This window comes from Geospiza fortis, unplaced genomic scaffold (assembly GCF_000277835.1).
Source record: "Geospiza fortis unplaced genomic scaffold, GeoFor_1.0 scaffold147, whole genome shotgun sequence".
Taxonomy (NCBI): domain Eukaryota; kingdom Metazoa; phylum Chordata; class Aves; order Passeriformes; family Thraupidae; genus Geospiza; species Geospiza fortis.
The window spans coordinates 2786397-2808413 of NW_005054372.1; the positions used below are offsets into that span (position 1 = coordinate 2786397).

The 22017-nt window shown below is 40.1% G+C and overlaps 1 protein-coding gene across 2 annotated transcripts in view; it reads left to right on the forward strand.

Annotated features, from left to right (window-relative positions):
* The window catches only part of AFAP1 (actin filament associated protein 1), a 111506-nt gene that overhangs the window by 33172 nt on the left and 56317 nt on the right, over positions 1 to 22017 (forward strand). Inside the window, exons 2-3 of one of the 2 annotated variants that reach the window (XM_005424742.2) lie at positions 15874 to 16002; positions 20646 to 20743. In XM_005424742.2, the coding sequence (XP_005424799.1) occupies positions 15876 to 16002; positions 20646 to 20743 (225 nt within the window). In that variant the 5' untranslated portion in view covers positions 15874 to 15875. Of the gene's footprint in view, positions 1 to 15870; positions 16003 to 20645; positions 20744 to 22017 lie in introns of those variants that run through there. The other variant, XM_005424743.2, reaches the window with a different exon arrangement.

Genomic DNA, 22017 nt, shown 5'->3' on the forward strand with positions numbered 1-22017 from the left:
AACCTAAAATTTATGTCAAGAGCTCAATGAACCCTTTTCTTTTAGCTTTTAATTTGAAGCCCTGCTGACAGCACTGCTCCATTGATCTGCTCCATGGATCACTGAGCTGTGGCCTCGCAGAGCAAGCTTTGGGAAACTGTTACCAGGGCTCCAAAGAGTGATATTATTAGCTCACGATTTGCTACACTTAAGTAGTGCTCCCAAAGGAGCCAAGGTACTGGACTGAGTTTTCAGAGTTCTGAATTCACCTCTGTTTTTGCCATTTATTTTTGTAGTGGTCTTGGGCAATTGCTTTTCTCCACAGTCACTTAATTGTTGCTCTTTTAACCTTAGAGAATGATAATTGTTAAAAGACTTGATGAGACTATGGAGAAAGAGAAATCCTCAAGTTCCACGTAGATGTTTGAGACTGGCCTTTTATGCCTTGTTTTTTTATCCATAAAGGGAAGATAGCAACACTCAAACCTGAAGCCTCCTAAACCTCCTAAGGAGGCTTAATGAATATCCATGCAGTGCTCTGAAGAGTAAGTGCCTAAGAATTTTCCAAGTAATAATTACACCTGCTGACTTGTATTCTAAGCCCCCTTCCACCCTTGCTCTTTCATTATTTCAACATATAGTCTCTCAGGGCTATGGAGCTGAGACCATTGGAATTTAATAATGAACATTTCAGAGTTGTGCATGCTGTGTGCTTGCATATGACAATAATTTTCACCTATCAATTTTATTTCTCCATTTTCTTCTTGTTTCAGGCATTTAGGATGAGCTGTTACAGTGGGATACAGTTTCACTGTAGCCTGTGATAGAATTTTTTGCTAATGTCATTGTCAGAGGGTGACTCAAAGACTGTGCTCTGGCATCTGTATTCACCAGTGGGGGTGATGTGTTGGCATGGTTTGAGTATTTTTATTCTGAAGCGTTTCTTCTTTCTCAGTATGAGAGGTTAAAAAAGGAATCCAAGTAGTTCTAATTAATGCATGCTGCAAATAATCTCTGGCTTGGCTTGCAATCCAGTCCTCTTCCTCCCTACTCCTGGACCTAGGTAATCCATTTGCCTGCAGGCTAGTGCAAGCCAGGAATGTGAGTCTGGGGCCCAGGGTGACCTGTGATTGTCCTTCCAGGCCAGGCTCCTTGGGCTGGGGAGACTGGGTGTCCCTCTGAGCCTGCACCTCCTCCTTGGCAGTGGCTCAGCATCCTTCAGCTCCATGTCAGGATAATGAGGTGAGGGGCCCCGGGGGCCGCGAGCGCTGCCAGGATGGATCTCAGCCCCTGGCTCCTCGCCAGCCCTCTGAGCAGCTTTGGCATTGGAGAGGGAGGAGAGGCTGGAAACTAGAAAGCCATGAATGCTTACATGGTTCTGCCATCATCATCATCATCGTTATTATTATTTATTAACATCTGCACATCTGGTCAGGCCCTGCTGGGGCTTGTGCAGAGGCAGCTCCTGCCAGTGGGATCTGCCTCCGTTCACAGGGCTGGGGCTGTCCTGCAATGGCAGGGAAACCTGCACAGTTGCGTTGAAACTTCTTAATAAAACTTAATGTTATAAAAGTTTATAGAATAGTAAATTCTATATGGTTTTAACAATTTATTTAACAATTTTTAATGCAAATATTTAATGATTTACTATATAGGAGTTTGGGCTTTTTTAGGTTTAACAAAACATTTCTTCAATAAGAACTTTCCACTGCATTCAGGTCACATTATTTAGATCCACATTTTCATTACAAGGCCAAAGACAGAAATAAACAACACTGTCAAAAAGGATAAAATTAGTCACATTATCTGGAGAGGGCCACAGCTTGATTTGGATTTTCAGATGTGCTAAGAGTTAGATTATCTCAGCAGCCATTGATACTGGGAGAACTTTACCATTAATGGGAATCATTGGAAAAGGCTTTTTGGATCTGAGATTCCATCTCAGACATTCAGTGTATGTACACATTCAACATGTATATATTTGGTCTGTAGGGCTAATTTTGTGTTACAGCACAGCAGTTACATTGACACCAAATTTGTGGATTCAGAGAATGGCAGAACACAAAATTTTTCCCATTTTTCACTGGTCTCCCCATGAAGGAACTACCAGGGTATGCACAGAGCTGCCCTAGCATGCAGTGTGATTGGGACACCAGCCTTCAATGTGTCCTGTCACTCCTTGTGTGGAAACAGGACACAGAGGACAACATGATTCTTTCATTACCCCAGTATTGTCTGATCTTAGGATAAAAGGAATTTCAAAACAGCCTGAGTTTGTGACTACAGCCCTATGAGCCTCATGGAGCATTAATTTAGGTACAAATATGTTTGTGGTCGTGTTCCACCATAAAGTTACTCCAGCATGACTGGGCATTGCTCTTTAAAGCTTTATCAGAGCCCTGCTTCAGTCCATCCTGTGGCTGCACAAGCACACATGCCAGCCCAGAGAAGAGGCAGAAATGACAGCCTGGGCTTGGGAGAAGCTGTGGTTTGGGGAAGATGCACATAGCTGCTTCTTTTGGTGGCAGTGCCAAGTTATGGTCTGTGACAGTCTTTGTGGCACTAAGCCTGCCTCAGTTTCCCATCTGTAAACCACAGAGTGCTGCTTTGTAATCCAAAAGGATGGTAGGAAAATGGAGTAGTCTCCAGTGCCGTGAGAATGAGCATTGCTTTCTAAAAGTTAGGAGATATTTGCTCTCCTGTGTCTCTGACTTGAAAAATTGCAAAGGCTTTTTTTAGAATCCATGCCTTCATCATAATGATTTCTTGATATAGCTGTTAGTCAGTTTTCATCACTTTGCCATCTGGAATGAAAAGGAAGTGTAAGCAGATTCTGCCTTTCTTCATATTTCTCTTAAGGAAAATCATGGTTAAAAAAAGTGTAATCATGAGAAAACAGATTAAATAAGCAAAGAAGACAAAAAGCCTTAGCCCAAGCACACATTTGCATTTTTCCTATAAACAAGCTATTTAACTGAGTTAAACCTTTCTGTTTTCCTTCAAAGAATGCTGTAAAGGTTCATGGATTGTGGATGAGCCATCTTCTTCTTGTTTTTCTTCTCATGTTCCTTCCATTTCATCAGGACCTCATGGCCTTTTTGAAGCACCTTTCTGCCATTCTCAAATGCTCCAAAACAAGGGCTTATTTAAATAGTTTCTATTTTTCTCTTGGTCTTTTCTGCCTTTTGCTAATTGTCTGTGCATTTCTTGCTTCTGGGAGGTGAACAAGGTCGCCTGGCATTATTTTATTGCTAATGTATGTATCTGTCCTGGGCCCCTACAAATATGGGGATGGATCTAGAAAGGACTAGGACCTGATGGAACATTTTATCCTTTCTAATGTTGTTTGGGTTTGAGTTTTTGGGGTTTTTCTTTTTAGTTTTAGAACTTTATTAGTTATAGCCATGGTTCTCAAACTGTAGCTTAAGAAAAAAATAGTTGCAAACATTCATCTTAGCACTTCCTTCACTTCATTTTCAAAGTGCTTTAAACAGAAGGGAAATGGTTTGGGCTTTAGTTTTTTGTAGATACATACATTTTGCTAGAATTCCCCTAAAACCTGCTAAAGTGGATTTGACTGTTCGCTTTCTTACCGTAAATAATTTCTAAATTAAATGATGAAAAATACATGTAGGGTAAAATACATTTTGCTAGGAGGCTTTTAAAAATTCTCAATTTGATGATGTTCCCAGAAGAAGTTTCTAGTGTGTCTTCCATGGCAAAGAAGAGAGCAGATTGCTATCTCAGATTATTGCCTTTGAAGCCTGTGAAATAAGTTCTTCAATAAAATCAGTATGTTGCAATTTGTGTATAGGGAATGTCTCTTTGAGACTTTCTCTGGATAAAAGGCCACAGAACTAAGATTTGTATGAGAATTGTAACCTCAATAATATGCTTGGTTCTTCTCACATTTTGCTTTTCTTCATGCAGTGCAAATCAGATGCAAATAGAAAACTATTAGGAATAAATGATCAAGATGATAAAATGCAATTTCACTTGTTTCCTTAACAACTATGAACAGCCTGTAGAAATTGGATGGGGAAATGTAATTTATACAAGCAAGACCAGTCCTGAGCTCTCTGTACTTTTGCTTGGGAAAGACCTTATGTTCTTTGAAAGAGATGTACACTTTATTAATTTACTTTTTAACTCTGATGAAAATGTATGGGGGAAGGAGAAGGGGAAAGTAAAAGAGCACAGACTAGGAGGAAGATTCAGTCCAATTTCTTTCAGGGTCTACAATTTGGTCTCTCTTGATGGAGGACAGATGCTATCAGATTAGAGGCCACTGTCACCCCATTTGAGTTGCAGAGAGTGTTGCACGTGTGGTCTAATAATGATCTAAGGAGGACAGATGTAGCATGAGCTGCTGGTTCAAGCAGCCACTGTATTAATTTTCAAGTGAGCAGCAGCAGCAGCAGATGGTGAGATGAGGCAAGGATGCAAATGCTTGCCATGGGCAGCTTTTGTGTTTGCTCAGCCCCTGCCTGGCCAGCCCAGCTGGTCAGTGCCAGCCCAGCCAGGAGGGACCCTCAGGGGCTCAGAGCCTGACCCTGGCTCTTTGTGCTCTGATGCAATGGGACAACTTTTATAGAGTCAGCACATTTTTGATAATAACCGAGACCAACAGATGCATCAGGCTGTGGTTTCCTAGTTAGGTTATGAGTCTGGGAAAAACAAAGCACATCAACTCAGGAAAATGTGCAAACTTGCTATAAACTCTGATCGTTGCTGTTTTGCTTTTTTTCTTGAGGGAGGGTGCTGGGTTTTTGCCTTTGAGATCTCAGTGGAAGGACATTTGGCAGTGCATCTTCTTTGTTACTCAGGAATATGGGAAAAGCTGGGGAAGACCTTTTGGCAAATGTGGCTAAGCAAACCATCCAGGATCTCATCCAGACAAACAAGGCATTGGATTGATGGCACACCCGGCCCTTGGTGAAGCTCATGTTGATCAGGGCATTCCCTGAGCTGTGATAGAAGTTTGGTGAGGACAAATGGGCATGCAGTGAACCTCTGAGTCATAAAATGTGACTTCCCTGCCCAAGTGATGCTGCTGAAGTATGCTCAGAGGTAATTTGTGCTTGCTATGTAGTTTGAATATAGGGTTTTGTTCTGAACCCAGTGGTCCATTTTTATCTTTATGGTATCCATCAGCTGATACAAGTGAGCAATCAGAGAGAATATGCTAAGGGTCTAGATAAAGTGCTTTTCTTCTTCTCTCCTGTGGCCTGATAGGAAGTTTTTAAATGCTGTAACAGTGAGGAGCTGATGTTGCTTGTGCTGTTCAGTCCCAGCACTTTTTACAAACAATAAATTAGGTTCTTGACCAGAAGAAACACTGCCAAACTCAGAGTGAGTGAGAGCCACTGGTAACATTTTGGATATACGTCCTCAGAGCTTAGAAATATTCTTGGAACATGGAATAATGGTTTTATTTTTTGCAAATACCACCTCTGTGTTGGAAAGGGCCAGGTGTGAGGGGGAGGATGGAGCTGGCACAGCTGGCCAGGCAGTGCCCATGTTGGTGCCAGGATATGTTCTGGCAGCTGCCCTGGTCTCCCATCCTCAGAGCTGCATTCTCCCACTGCTGGCAGGAGGAACAGACATCTCACTGTTTGTCTGCTTTGCTCCTTTTGCATTGGAATGAACTTAGTGCCTTTTAGATGTTAATAACTAAAACACTTTTTTTTTTTCCCTCTCTCTGAGCCCATCCTGCTGCTTTGGTTAGTGAAACTGATCAGAAGGATTGGGAGGTTTTTTTACCATGGGAAAACATTTGCAGGGTCTGACCCAAAGGTAGATAAAAAACCCAGCTGCATGACGAGACATGGTGCAACTGTTGGTCAGGGGGAATGTGAGGATTACTGCTGAAGGGAATGCTGAAAGAAAGAGGGATTTCATGGGAGAGAGGGAGGCTGCCTGGCAGGGAAAAGGGGGGCTGTTCCAAACATATGGGGCAGCGTGACCAGATGTAAAAAAAACCAACAGATAATGTCCAGAAAATGATGCAAGGGGAGTGCAAATCATGGAGGTAAATTTTCTCTGGGATCTTGTAGGTAAGTCTGTCTAGCACAGTCTATTCCAAGGAGGTGCAGGGCTGATTGTGAATAGAAGAGGAAAGGTGTTGACAGCAGTTTATTACTGTTTCTTAAACATATGTTTTCTGGTTTCATGATAAATTTAGAGCATGGCCATAATTAAAATGAAATGTCTGTAAAATACAAGTATTTGCTGCATGTCCAAGGTTGCAGTAAATTAGTTGGGCTTTGGTGAAACTGCATGAAGTGTGCCAGATAAAGACCCAAAGTTCTGAATAAAGGGGTTTTTTTTCTTTCTTTTTTTTGTTATGAAGATAATATTTTGTTTCTTTGTTTTCTGAATATGTCTTGTTTCCTGGCTGATCAGTACCACAGATGAAAATCCCCATCTATCGATACTATGGATATTGAAAACAATTCAGCTTTCCAGTTAGTGTATTTCACATGGTACATTGGTGACACGGTGACAGCTTCTTACATGAGATTTGTGGGGTCTAAATCGAGTCACAACAATTGTGCCAGAGTGTTTGTGCTGCTCTCTTCAGCATGCTCAGTTTCAGGTTCCATAAATTCAGTATTATTGCCCATGTCCTGCCAGGGCAGTGAGCCTCTCATGTACTGTTGCCATTATTTAAAACTCCCGCTGTCACTTCCAGCATTCCATGCTAGAATATTCAAATGATGAGGTTTCTGTATGTTTTAAAGGTGGGAAAAAAGAGATTTTTGTGACAAAATAGCATTTTGAATTCCAGTACAGTCCCTCAAGTGGCAACATTTCAGGTGACTTATTGGGCCAACTTATTATTAGTATATTCTTTAGCACCTCTTCTTTTCTAACAAATACATGAAACATACTTGTTTGAATTCTGATACTCCTATTTTAAGAAAATACAACTTATTTTCAGGGACTTAGGTTTTCATAGTTTTCTGAAATGTACTTTTTGACTTTTATCTTCTTTTAGAGAGTAACCTTTGAGCAGTTAGTAACAATGGAGACAAAGAAGGGGCCTTGAAGGTTGCTCTGTGCAGCTCCATTAGCAGGTGTGGGTCCCACTCCTGGCTCATCCCTTCCCTGTGCTCAGGGTCTTTGCTGTTGCCCTCCCTTGTAGCAGCCTCTGTCCAAGCCCAGAGGCAGCTGGATCAAATCCAGGCTCCCAGCACTCTCTGTGAGCCTTGGTCTCTCTCATTGGCATGCTGCAGAGCTCTGCTGAGGGCAGGAACTGAAAGGACTAATTTGCCTCAGGCTGGCTGAGCTAATTTTTTTTTTATTTTTATTTTTATTTTATTTTCAGAAACTATAAAATTAAAAGTTTATTTAATTTTCCTGTCTTCCTATTAACCGTGAAGGAGAATCAAAAGGAGGAAAAATCAGAGAGACATTGGTGTATTTCAGAGATTTAACCTGAGGGGTAGTGGGAATTGAATTCCTCTTTTTAGAATTACAGCTTTTCTACTTTATCACAGCTAGCTGAATCCACTGTTGAAAGGCATATATTGCTGTTTGCAATAGAGAATATATTTCATGCATTTATGGATCATGTGTGGCATCTGTATCAATGTGTGCATCTATTAATAGAAATTTTCAAAAGCCTGACAGAAAAAGCAGAACATGCTTCTCTCCTTGGGGAAAGCATCAGACAATGGTCAATGTATGGCAGAAGTTACTCATTGCATAATGAACCCAGCAATGAGAACTGTCATATAAAAAGTGTTGTAGGACAGGAAAAAAAAGGAGTTATTTTCCATCTTCGCATCCAAATGTGAGAGCTTATGGATCTATTCTTATAAAATGCAATATTATCTCATTTCTGGCTCTAACTTAGCTGCACACTGGAGGTCTGGAGCTCCAGATTCACAAAGTGAAAACTGTTCTTCAGCTGTACTACTCACATGGATGACAGGAACAGACTCTGGACTTGAACAATTTTAAAGTTTGCTATTTGACGTGGATAATAAAATTGTGTTGCTCAGTACAAAAATACCAATGTGCAGTTCCTACCATTGCCATATTTGTATTTCTTTGTCATTGCTTTGCTATTCTGTTTCTCCCTTCCATTATCTTCCTTAATTTACTGTCTCACATTTCTTCTGGACATGCAATTATTCATAACTTTGAAAGAAGTTCTACCCTAAGAAGGGATCTGTGTTCAGCTGGGGACACAGGTGAAGAGCTCCCAAGGGATGCTGCAGTGCTTCTCTTTGTTTTTACTGCCACAGGTCACTTGTTTCTATGTGTCTCAGCCTTATCTGAGCCCCATTTCCCCTGGCATCTGGAGACAGGCACAGACTTTCACCTCCTACCACAGATTTTCTGTCTTCTTCATCAGAGGGAAGTGCTTTGCTTTTGTGGATTTGGAGCCTGTTTGTTAATTCTGTAGTGGCTGCTTATCTCTGGTGGTTTGGAGGGAGGGAGGAGGTGAGATAATGCAGGAGGCAGCAGAGAGGACCTGGAATGTCTTGTCCTGATGGGACAATGGCAGCTGATACTTTTGGAGGTGGTGAAATGCAAGAAATTCCAGTTTCCTGCTGCAGAAGGGTAATGGGAGTCCAAAAAGAAAACTGGACCTGAGTGCCCACAGAGAGCACAGAGGCAGGAGGGTGAGACTTTCTCACATCCAGCGAGGATGAAATCCATGTTCATGTGCTTTACAAAGTGTCTTACATTTTAGGGACAAAAGAAATCTCATATGGAAAACATACTTTTAGATAAAGTCTTGAACAGCTCTATAAAAGTCCACTGTAAGTTTATTTAGTTAGCTATCTGCTTTTTTTTTCTTTTTGGCTAGCATGAGTTCCATGTAGTTCTGTGTTAAATAAAAAGAAATCCCTTGAACGCTAATTATTTTTTCTTCTTTTTTGGTTCTTCCTTTGTTTCTTATTTATTTTTTCCCTTTTTTATTTCTCCTTTTTTCATTTTTCCTTCTCTGTTTTATTTTTAGTTCTTTTTCTTTTTTGCTATGAGTCTGTGAATTTGCTTAAAAGCAGACATTCCTCTCCAAAGTCTGTGGCATTGTTTAAACACTGATCTGCACCTTAATAAATAAATGCTTTATCCATCCACCCTGTGCTAATGGATTACACCCCAGCATTGCTGTCACTCATTTCATGGCTGTAGGATTTTTGGCATGGCTGTAGGATTCAGTGATGGAGCAGGATTTTTGGCAGCTTGTTTCTTGTCCAAACATTCCTCAATGCCTTCCCACCTCTTGTTTTATCACCCAGGTATTGAAACAGTAGCATTTGGAGCACTGATAGCTTTTTTGGGAAGCTGGTTTTGTAAAAGCCAATTCCTTGAGAGCTGAAGCAGAGAAAAGAAGGAGAAAGAGAAATACATGTGGGTTGTGGGTGAAGAGATCCCTTGAGGTTGATCATAAATATGCATGAGACTGGAGGAGTTTTTAGTAGATTTGTTTTGCCTCTTTTGCCTCAAGCTATCTGGAGAGAATCTTTGTGACAGGCCAGGGAGTGCCAAATTTTAAACAAAACATGATTTTTTTTGCCAGTTTTTAGAGGGGTGTAATTATTTTTATGCTAAAACACTCTAATGGAAATTCTTATATATGTTTTACTTGCATCATACTGGTTCTTCATCTCTAGGGCTTCATTTACTCTTTAGGGTTCACCCCTTTTTAACACACTGCCATTCTTTGCTCTGATGCCATGTATCCCCAGGCTGATCATCTTCACTTTCTGAAGCAGGATGTAGCACATTTATCAGGTCGAATCCATCACACCTTGTGCATTGTGGTTCTCATAATGTACAGTATGAGCAGCAGAGAAGGGTGAGTGCAACCAAGAGAAAACTCATCAAGTGAGAATCTTGTCTCCTCCTAGGGTGTTCCTCAAGCAGCAAGAGTTTTTATTTCTTGGGGCAGGGGATTCCAGTACCATTTTCAAATATGTCAACTAGTTTCTGGTGGCATATTGAAAAAATTAAAAACTTTTCCTGCTGCTAAATATTCTTACTGCCTGCTTTCAGATTTTGTGTGCTTCTCTGTGAAAATAGTTTCCTGGATAATGGTAAAATAGTAATGAAAGGAGCTTTTTTATTAATTGCTGGATACAGGATATTAATAACTGCATTATAGGATTGAGTGAAAGTGCATCAAAGTGATTTTTTATTTTTCTTCATAAATATTTTTGTCTCCTTGTGGCTCTGCATTCATTGTAGTGTCCCTGATATTTATAGCTTTATAAAAAACAGCCATGGTTTCCTCAGCAGTAGTCTGCTATGAGCTTTTTAATAAAATATTCAAATTACAGCGTCCAAAACTAAGGATAGTGACACTGTTTCAAGAGAAATGGATATAAGCATGAAATTCACATATTGCTTTTTATTTTAACTGAGAACATATGTCTAGTTTCTACAGTGTACCCAAATACCAATGAAGTTTTTTTGAAAGATTGGGAAAGTCTCTATGTTTCAAGAAGTTTTTATATATAGGTTGAAGATTGGCCTCAATGTTACCCATTAATCCAATCAAATTTGTTTGGGGAAGTCAAGTGGGATCACCCCCCATGAAACTAGGGCTCAAGATGCTGACGTAGATTTTTTGCTTTCCTGGAAGATGTACTTCACATAAATACACCTCTCTCCACAAACAGAGAGGTAGCAAGGTGGAAATCTCTGGCCTGTATTGTATAAAAAACCAGATTAGGTGATTTCTTGTAGTAGGTCTCTGTTCTAGCCTTCAACTTCCGCAAATGACAAACCAAAGAGAGAACAAAAAACATAAGCACAAAGAAATTTGATTCAGCAATGTTCAAAGAACTGATCAATGGGATCTTCTGAAAAACTAAGACTCAAAATTCATTTTGCTGTGATAGATTTGTATACTTACGTGCTTTCATAAATGCATTTATAACAGACGTGCAAGCATGGAAGTGAAGTTACTCTGTGTGGCAGGTTTGTGCTGTATGGACAAGACAATAATTAATAAACATACTTCCTGTCCTCCTTCCTGGACTTGCATTTCTTTTTCTTTAAAAGTTCACTAGTGTATATTAGTCAACTGAAAAACACTTTCAGGTCATTTGTGCTATGACAAGGTTAAGAAATACTGTAATTGCTAGGACTGACCAAAAACAATCTGACCATTTTTCTAATGAGCTCATTCTTGTCATTTCTTCAGGTTTAAGCAACCTTGAAATCATGTGTGTGATACAGAACTGTCCCTACAATTTTTTTCAAATCAACTGGAAGTGAAAACTATATTCTTTTAAAAAATGGTTATAAGCTAGTATCTGTAAATATAGATTTGGAATAATTGCATCATTATGCATTTTTATTCCCATTTGGTTTTAGTTCTGGTTTGGAACAAAATCTGCAGTGTGATGTAATTGCCTTCTTCTGATTATTTTTGCCTTGGTGTATTCTGTTGCTGGCTGGTGTATATAGTTTTTATGTGCTGCCATTTGAAAAACTTTAAAACTCTTGAGAGCTGGTCTTGGAAACCCTTCTGGATTTGTCATTGGTTTTTTTATTTGTGCATGGCAATTACAGCAGCCCATTAGGGGCCTATAATTCCTATTGAGCATAGAATGGACTTCTCGTCATTTAATATGGAATGTGATTTTGTTCCTCAGTCCAGTTAAAATCAGCTTACTGTTGTGATTACCATCCCTGGGCTCCACCCTGCCTTTCACCACCTGCCACTTACCAGTAATTCCTTTGGCAATGAGAATACAGCCAAAACTGTCAAATAAATTGGCCCCTTTTTGAGAGCCTTCTTCTGATTATTATTCTTTCTTTGTGGTGATGTCAGATTTCCAAGGGTAATCTCTCACTGGAGGAGTATGTTTTTCTTTGGTGCTTGCATCACCCGCACTTTTTCAGTCTCCATTTAAGAAATAATGATTGCTTACTGAAAATATGTAGATTTTTCTGTTACTCAGTCCCTTTTTTTTGTGAGTACATCTTCACATTTCTAGGAAGAAGAAAGTAAGATTTTTTTAATCCAGAAAATAAGCCAAGGATTGACAGCAGGGAAACTTGTTTCTTCCTCTGAACATACAAGTTCATATTGGAAAAAAGAGTTTTCAGTACTTTATTTGAATACACTCCATGGCAGTATTTCTGCTCTTTCCTTAAGCAACAAAAGTACTGACAGAGGAAAGTATGCTTTAGGGTGTGTGGAAAGAGAGTTCCTTGCTAGCTGGGAACAGTGTTTTCCTTCTTTCTTTTCAGATGTTTGACATCAATGCATATATGAAGTGAAATTCAGGACTTTCTTCCTTCACACTTTGATATTTATGATGCTATTAACTCCCACAAAAGAAAATACATCCCTCATTTAATCCTGGTAGAAACAATGTCTAAGTGTTCAAGTCTCGCATTTTTTAACAGCTGCTAACAATTTCATTCTGTTGTCACACTAGAATTGTGAATTAGCATTTTTGGCTGCCTGCCTGAAGTCAGTGACACACCTGTGAGCTTGGCCAGGCAGGAGCATCAATCTGGCCTCTTTCTGTGGTCCAGGGTAAGGCCCTGCTGGACCTCTGAGCCTCTGGACAGCTGGCCCAGGGCACATGCAGTGAGTGGCACTGTGCTGCTAGGACAGTGCTTTGGTGTCTTTTCAAGTATTGCCTCACTGGTATCAGGTTCATCTTCCCATCCTTTTATCCATCCTAACCAAAGCTTTGTGTTTAAATCCTCTGCTGGGGCAGTTAAATTGCTGAAAATCTTCTTTCCTTTACTATTTCCCACACCAGTACCTTTGGTGGGCTGGTCACTGTAGGTCAATGGAAAGGGGTCACCAGGGACTGCAATGTGGATTTCCTCCAAAGCCATAGAGAAAAGCCACATATTTGGTATCACATATGGTACAGTCAGGAGAGATTTGGGCTGGTGCAGCTCCCAGAAGTCTCTCCAGTTGTGGTTTCCTATCTCTTGTCCTCTTGCTTCCCTGTCTCCTTCCCTGGTAACTCACTCTGTTTTCGTTTCTCATTGTGCAATCCATCTGTTTATATTAGATTATAAGATCCTGAGAAGGAGGATCTGATAATTTTTAATAACACAGTTGTGTACACTTTGCATATCAGAGGTATCTGATGCTTTCATCCTTTTTTCCCTTCCTAGAAGTGAAGGTTCTCAGCAAAGAAATGAGGTGACTGTGGCATACAGTATTCTTTGGTGAAGAGGTCAAGGCAGAGCTCCCTTTCAGCCTATTTACAGTCCCTTGCCCTAAAGAAATCAGGAAGCATGGCATTGCAAAGAAATATTAGTGCAGTAATATATCAATTACTAACAGTAATTGCAATTACTAACAATAAATATGTCTGTAGAACTACATGAAAAATATACATTTCTTGTACTGCATACTGATTAGGTTTCACGATGATTGCCTAGATTGTATGATAATGATAGCTTTTGAAAGGATGTATCATATCAAGTAACTATTAAAATATTCATAGATTCTGTAACTAAAATGAACAATATTAATGCATTTTATATTCAAAGCATACTTGAAAGCTGGAGACCACTATACACAGAGTGGAATACACATCTTATCTCTAAAGTTTATAATTTGAGAAAAATATAAGAGCTGATTATTTGGGTATTACTTTTTTATTTTGGTCATATGGACTTTTTATTTCTCCTAGAGTCTTGTGATCACTTACCACTTTGGAAATCTGAACCTATGCCTTTGTGCTTCAGAAAGTTCTATGCTGTATGCATGTTGTTTCATAATTTGAACAACTCTGGAAATAATAGGGTTGTTGTGAAATACTTTGGATTTCTGACAGATTTCTAGAGAGCTTAGACAGCTACAAATATGATGGCAAAAAAAATTACCATTGTAGCCATGGGATGTTTTTCATGAGCTACATTGTGAAGAAACACAGACAGTTTTCCTGTCATTTTAAAAACCCTCTTTCTGCCAATATATTGTGAAAATCTTTGGGAAACATAGTTCCTGAAAATGTGGACAGTTTATGCAATGGCAGTACTACTGCTCAGTTGAATAAGAGGATATCATCACCAAGAAACACTTGGGCAGGGTGGAATTATATGTACAAATGAATAGTGTCTTTGAGAAAATTAAGGGTTAAGGGTCTGGAGCACAAGCCTTAAGGAGCAGTGTCTCAGGCACCTGAGATTGTTTAGACTGAAGAAAATGGGATTGAGGGTGGCCATTGTCTACAACTACCTGAAAGGAGGTTGTAGGGAGGTGGGTGCCAGTGTTTTACCCCAGGTCAAGAGGAAATCCCCTCAATATGCACCAGGGGATGTTTAGGTTGGATATTACGAAAAATGTCTTCTGTGAAAAGATGGTCAAGCATTGGAACAGGCTGCCCAGGGAAGTGGTGAAGTCACTGTCCTTGATAAACACGTGGATGTGGTGCTTAGGGACAGGGTTTAGTGCTGCGCTTGACAGTGCTGTGGTTGGACTTGATGATCTTAAAAGTCTTTTACAGCCTAAATGATTCTATGAAAATACCTGCCCAAGCATACTTCTTCAGGGATTTCTTTGTTGAGACGTTTTCATGCCCTGATATTGCTGACTGGCACATCTTCTGTGCTTGCCAGGAGTTTGTTGGCTTTGCCAGAGCAGTCAGAGCATAGGTGCAGTCTCCAAATGCATGGGAAAATCTGCATTTCTTGGAGACAAAAATAGGCCAGGAATCCCTTGCAGGAGTGTAGCTGACATCTGTGGGATAAAGCAAATGCTCCTCAAACAAGGGTTGTTTAGACATCCTGACACATTCCCAGAATTGGAGAAAAAGATTCCAGGTTCACTTGGGTAAACAATTGTATCAGAAAGGTTTTAGGAGTAGGGAAGAGCTGGTACGGGAGTAAGCAGCCAGGAATGTACCTTCTAGAGGTCTGAAGGGGCTTAGCAGCAGTTGTCCAGTTAGGCCTGGAAAAGACTAAAACCAAATGTGATTAAGTAGAGAAAAATTTAAGTGGAGGCATTTCGGAATGAGGATACAAAACTATAAATAGTACATCCCCTTAAGCAAAGGGACCAGAGAATCTCAGAATTATGAGAGAGCTGAAGCATGAAAACGTGGTTCAATACCATGGGTTTCCTCAGAAACATGCTGAAGAGATCATATGATCAGACTAACAAAGGTGTTTGTATGTATGGTCTGAGCTACTGCAGTTGTTAGGATGATGCAAGCCTTTAGGGATAACTTGAAAGGAAAAAAGTAGAACTGTGCTTATGAAATTCGTTGATAAAAAAATTGAGAAGCACTGGGAATGGAGAGAAGGAATGTAATTTTTTCTCAAGTTGGAAAGCTTTGAGATCTGGAATGATAGAATAGGATGAAATGTGAAATGCATCATATGGAATCTGGGGAGTGATAAGAAAACATGTGAGAGATTGGGAGCTTGTCTTTGGAGATCATAAAAAAGAAAAATCACTGCAAAGAAAAAGAGTACCTGCTCTTACCACAGCAAACAGAAGAAAAAAGATGAAGGAAAGATTCATTAAAATACCAGTGGTGTCTGGAAGCCTTAAATACCAAGCCTTACCAAGCCTTAAATTTGCTCTGCTGTTAGAAATTTTGCAGTTTGTTAATGAGAGGGGAACCAGAGTGGCAGAAATAGAAAAACCAGGCCACCATTCCTGCACGTAACTTGTCTGGTGCTGGCTTCATCATGTGGCATGTGAAAAGATATGTCTTTCAGTTTGGAAATAAATGTTATAAGTGCCAGCAGTGCTTACTAATGGATTATTCTGTTGGTTCTTTAATGTATAATAATGTTAAAGTCTCTTTTCATCAGGGAGGACCATACATTGTTAAGAAATACTAGGAAATAATTATGAATGTAGATAAATGAGAATAAACTTTTTTTTTTTCCAATGAGACTTTTCAGAAAAAGTAATTCTATTCTTTTGTCTTTCAGCCATGGAAGAGTTAATAGTTGAGCTGCGCCTGTTTCTTGAACTTCTGGACCATGAATATCTAACTTCCACTGTCAGGGAGAAGAAGGCAGTAATAACTAACATTCTCCTGAGGATACAGTCATCAAAAGGTCAGTGCTGGGGTGTGTTTTCTCGCTTGCAGAATGCACAGAATAAGTCTGTGCTCAGTGAAATAACTTTTAAGAGCTGAAGACAAGCCCTAAATTGAAGCAAGACAGAAAGACAGGGTGAAGCCAAAGTGTAACTTTCCTGAATGCTTTCCTTTGTGTCCAGCAGGGAAATACAGCAAAAGGCACACTTAGGAGTATGTTGGGTGAACCCAGCCACAGAATTATTGCCTAGGTAGAATGTTTTCACTTCTGCTGGTGGAGTGGCTGCTTCATTTAATTTTTGACAGTGATGCTGTTTGTGAGTTTTGATGCCAGGGAGTGAGTGCTGGCCACAGCACTCTTTCATCCGTGTCAAATGACCCAAATCCATCAAAAGCCCTGATACTGAGGTGGAGTCTGGTGCATAACTGATACAGGAGTGCCAAGCCAGAGATAGGAAATGGTTGTCAGAATGTTTGGATTGCATTTTGCAATTAGACTCACTTTCTTGTTTTCTTCCTATCTAAAACCATTTTTATTGCACAACTTCTTGTCTCCATCAAGATTATGGAACTGAGTGCAGCATAAGTGATTCACTGTGTACAGGAACCTTTCCACAGAGCTTTGGTGAAGAACATTCCTCATTATTTTTTCTAACAGTACCCTTATATTTTTTACCACACTTTTCTGTATGCAGTGACATCTGGGCCCTAAGACCTCTGTCTACACTACATTTGACAGAAGTACTGCCAGTGTAAACCCCCAGTTTAGATTTTTGAAAAATACCAGAGTTTGTTGAAGAAAAATGCCACATTGTGAGAAGCTGTATTTCTCTTGATTTGTTTCTTCTCTGGTGCTAGAAAAATTCGGTTTTGTTTGATGCAGTGTTGCCCCCATTTATTAAAGAAATAGTTTTTGCTGTGGGATTGAAGTCCAAGGAGATCTTTAAAGTAATGATTGTCCGCTTTTCCATTTCAACATTCTTTAAGACTCACCACTATTTTTACCTTACACTGAGAGAACAAGGTAGATACCAATTTCTCATATTGTGGAAGGAGTCTTCATGCTCCAAAAGCTCATCAAAGCTGGGGCAAAGATCTGCTCCCTGTAGACAGATCAAAATCACTTTGAGAGTGAGAGGTCTTAACTGTGTGAATATCAATGTCTGTGTGCCAGGGCGCCTTCCTGGGTGTGTCCAGTCTATGTCTCTACATGTGGTGACAGATAAGAAGTTCCCAGAACCATAGCTTTCCACTGTTCAGCACCTACCATTTAGGTTTTAAAGCCTGTTCCAGGCTCTGTAACAAGATCCATTTCATCCAATTACAGGATCCATCCATCACCAAGATCCCTGTGAGATCCATGTATTAAGTGGTAGGGCTTTGCTCAGTGCAGTTGTTACTGAAACATTTTACTCACCTCTAGTGCCTTCATTCAAGGAGATCAAATGTAGACATTTCAAAGAAAAGTTGTAAAAGTGATTAAAGGATCCAGAAATATGCCTTCAAATTAACCAAAATGAGGTGTCATAATTAATTTTTATGTAGAAAAGGAGTGACTGAGAACAAGCTCCTAGACTTACACAGGAGTAAGTGCAATGGCTGCATGCTTGTTTCAAAGTGGAAATAAAGCACCTTTTGAGCGTTGAAGCTATGAACTAATGGAAGAACTTAGCAAGTTCTGCATGCCATTGCTGGCATCTTATCAAGATGGAATTTTTTGCTAAAAGATATGCTCTAGTTCAAACCAGAGTTAAGGAAACCCCATAGTTCAGTTAAATAAGAGATCATAGGACTATGCTTTATATATCTATAAACTTTAGTTTATGCAGTTGAGTGGAATTTAAGCCAGCATGGCCTCTAAGAAAGCATCCAGTTTCTCTCCCCAGGCTACTCATGTATTGCCTCTTCCTTTCTGCTAGCACAAACATTACTTGCTTTTTTTTGCTGGTTTAGTCCTAACCAGTGTCACTTCCCTGGTCTGGTTCAACCTAAGGCCACACACATGCTTATGCTGGCTCAAAGGAGAGGTTGGTGCAGGGACAGGAACAAGGCAGGGAAGGAGAGGAACTGCCTCCTTGGGAGCTCTGCCATCACATCCTGGCCTTAAGTGTGTGTGAAGCTACCCAGGGAGTCATGTACTTTACTGGAGCCGACCCTGCTGCTTTTTTTATCAGTCATAACATTCAGTACTCCCATCCCTTTGAAACTATTCATCTCTTCATTAAAATTAAAAGCAATAAAAGATGCATAAACCGACAGTACTCTGTAACTAAGATGAGCTATCATTTGGAGTCTGTTTTTCAGATTGTTGTTTTACTCCACCCACACAACTCCACGAGAGCTCTCGGGTTGCTGGCACAGTTTAAGAGGCTTGAGGACTATGCTGAGTTCAAGCTCTTTAGTTGCATTTGCAAAAATCAACAGGGTAAATCCAACAGGATTTTTTGATTGCTGGAGAAAACCATGTAAGATCAATGGGGAATGGTGATCTAGGAAACTGGGAACTGGCTAGCTTTGTTAGAACGTCTGGAAGTGAACAATTATGTTTTTCTTTGTAAAGGTGTGGAAATTACAGTGATGGGCTGGAAGTGAAACACTTCAAACTGAGTGAGTTCTTACTTGGGGAATCCTTTAGAATCTTTTGCCTTGTTTTGTTCCATCTCCCCTAGATGCACACTGTTTTCTTCATCTAATATCTATCAAGCAGAGAGAACTGGGCCAGGTAGATGTGTTCTTCAGGTCGTAGCTGCTTGGCCTCAACCTGCCCTGCATCCAAACTAGTGGTTACTCTGAATAGCTGGCAAAACTATAAACCTTATTTTTCTTCCTGAGCCTTGGCATGCCCAGTGGAGTGTAGGTCTGAAGAAAACACTTGGCATTTCATTCTAAAACTCAGACTTTCTTCTAAAAAACAAAGACACAAAGAGTTTATTTTGGACTAAGAACTGTTGCTGGACTGTCAACAATGCCTGTTTTCCTTAACAGGACCTGATGCCCTGAACCTGTTGTACTCCTTTTGCAGTGTAAGTTGGTAGAAATTAAATGTTAGAGCAGGTTCTTGTTAACATACGCGTGGATGAAAACCGGCAAAAATAGTTTTATAGAGTCAATAGTATTTACTTGGAATAGTTTGGGTTTTTTTCAGTAAAAATCCTTTCACATATGACTTCTGGTTGTTATGGAAAGCATGGGAGACTTGGATATGGATGGCAGTCATAATATGGACTCACCACTCATCCTATGTGAAGAGCAACGAGTGAAAGTTACACTGGAAAAAAAGAAAAAAGGAATGTTTCCCAAGACGAATCATTCTCTTGATTTGTAGGAAGAAAGAAGAATCTGTAGTCTTTGGAGACAGTTTAATATATCAGTGTTGTTTTTCAACCCATGACTTCACAGCCAGGTGGGACTGGGATATTGTGACAAGAAACGTTTCATCATTGATTACATTTTTGAGAATTACATGATCTTGACCGAAAGGCATCCATTTTACTGTGTAAATATATATTTTAAAAATGCAACTAAACACTAGGAACTAAACTCCATCTGGGGTTAAGCAGGGTACAATCCATGGACTGAATGTTTGCCAGAACATTGAGGAGATGCACCCTAATCTTCTTTTGATATTTAGAAGAATAAACAATATCCTGTTTCTATGAAGGGAATTCAACTGTGATTTAAATTATTGTGCCAAAAACACAGAGTGAGTCAGTCCTTCCTCTTTTCTCCTGTGAGGGAGATGCAACAATGGCACAAAGGACCCTCAAAGCAGCTTTTACATTCATTCTTTTCCCTTATCAAATTCACCTGGAAAACTACGAGGTTATTAAAATAAAAAAGGACATGGTGGGAAAATATGCTCAGTGTGCATTTCTGTTAATGGTGAATTTCTTAGGGCAGTGTCCCACAGCAGTGCTCCAGGCTGGGGTGTCACAGCATCCCACTCCCCAGGACTTAGACTCACACCACAGCTCCCTGATCAGAGGTGGTGGTGGCAGCAGAGCCCCAGGGAATATAGGCACTGTGGGCTTGGCCAAAGAGCTGCCACCATCACTTCCAGGAAAAACAGGCAGGTGGGGGCTCTTCTTCCACCCTCTTCTCCATTCTTTTGGCATGGAAGATGGTTTGGAGCTCGTTTCTCCATGATGGCCTTGCCCATCCAAAATGTGTCACAGGAACAGCTGTTGATCTTCTCCATTGAAAAAAGGCAGCTGGTCATGTACTGCCCACAGGCTGTGTTTTATTCACTGTATGGTGCCACTGGGATGTTTTCAAATGTGGCATATTCCCCCAATAAATGTTTTTATCTGGCAGGCACCTGGCAGCGTGTTTGAATGTTGTTCAAGTCTTTGAATTTGAGATGGATGGGCAGTTCAGAATGATTTCCTGTAATTTTTTTTCAATGTCTGGTATTTGTTGATCCAAACAGCATATATGTCATTATCATATACAGCAAGTATGTGTTTGTTCTGCTTGATTAAATTCCTGAATTCCCAGCATTCTTCCAGTCCTGCCTCAGTAACTGCACTTGGGAGGTGGGCTGTGATCAGACCTGCATGCCAGATTTCAGTGTGTGACAGTCAGACATGGGAGCCACAAGTGGAAAAAATACCCCATTTGCATCCACCAAGGTATTAAGTGATATTTGTTGCTCTTCCACAGGTTTAGAAATAAAAGAACATGTCCAGAAGCAAGAAGTTGCCAACAGTTTGCCGGCGCCTCCTCAAATGCCTCTGCCAGAAATACCTCAGCAGTGGCTGGTGAGTGTTATATTTAATTATATAAATATATACAAGAGAGAATGCATTTATGGTAAGTCCTAAAAGAAATGGTTATAAGGGAGAAGAGCCTGCCGGTCCAGGGAAATAATTATTCCTCTCACCTCTGCTTTGGTTGAGGGAATTCGGTTCAGCCTGCAGAAGAGACATCAAAAAATTCCCTGTGGTGAGATAAGCCTGGGAATAGGTCACCTGCAAAGGCTGTGGAGTGGCAATCTTTGGAGATTTTCAGAATTCAGACAGAAGTCTGAACAACATAGCCTTCATTTCAAAGGTTGACCTGCCTGTGTTGGAGGTTGGCCTAGCCAAGCTCACAGGTCCCAGACAGTTTCTTACATTTTTATTGGTAACATTTCCTGGAGCAAGCCTAATGAGAAGACTCCTTTCAGCAGCTGAAAAGAAGGTGCAGAGTTTTAAAATTAAGGAAGAATACTTCCTTTTTATGAATAAAGTTTTTAGTGCCTTTCCTGCCGAGTCTCTGGGTAGGAGATTCCCTCCAGATCAAGCAGATGCACTGATTCTTAGAGGTGTTTATAGCAAAGATACTGATTGAGATCTGTAATTCGGTCCTCCAGTTGGGAGCAGCTGTCTTGTTATAGAAAAAAACTGTAAACAAGTTTCAGTGCTTCTGTCATAGTGACTTTACAGAAAGAAGAAAACATTTTCATCATTTTTTTGGAGAAGTGTAAGCATATCATGGTTTAGCCTGTTGAAGGTTGAACTGATACTGATAAAGTATCCATCTCTTTATTCTTGGGTGGAAAATTTTGTGCACAATGATAAGGACCATCCATGAAGACCCAGGTTCATTGAATCAGGAAGCACAGATGCAGCTTACAGGGCCAGAGGAAGTGGATGGCTGATGTTCTGCCTCGTTTTAGTGTGGTATTTTGTTAACACATTTATGCCTGGGCCTGAGGGAAATATAGCCAGTAGCATCTTATGAACATAAGAACTAATGTATAGAATGGAACTCCTGGCCAGCCTTTTGTAAAATGCTACAGACTGCAGAAAAAATGAAAAAAAACCACAGCAAACATTTGTTGTATGGAATACCTTAATCTCTCTTTCTTTCTAAGCAATGCCAGCTTTAGGTTTGTGACAGTAGATTAATTATGCATATATTTAATGGATGCAAAAGAAGTGTTATTAATATTCAGTGAAACTTAGAGAATTCATTTCACGGTTAGCAGTGCCAGAAACTGATTATTTTTATTTAATTCAAAATACATACAGCATAAAGTACAAGGGAAAGA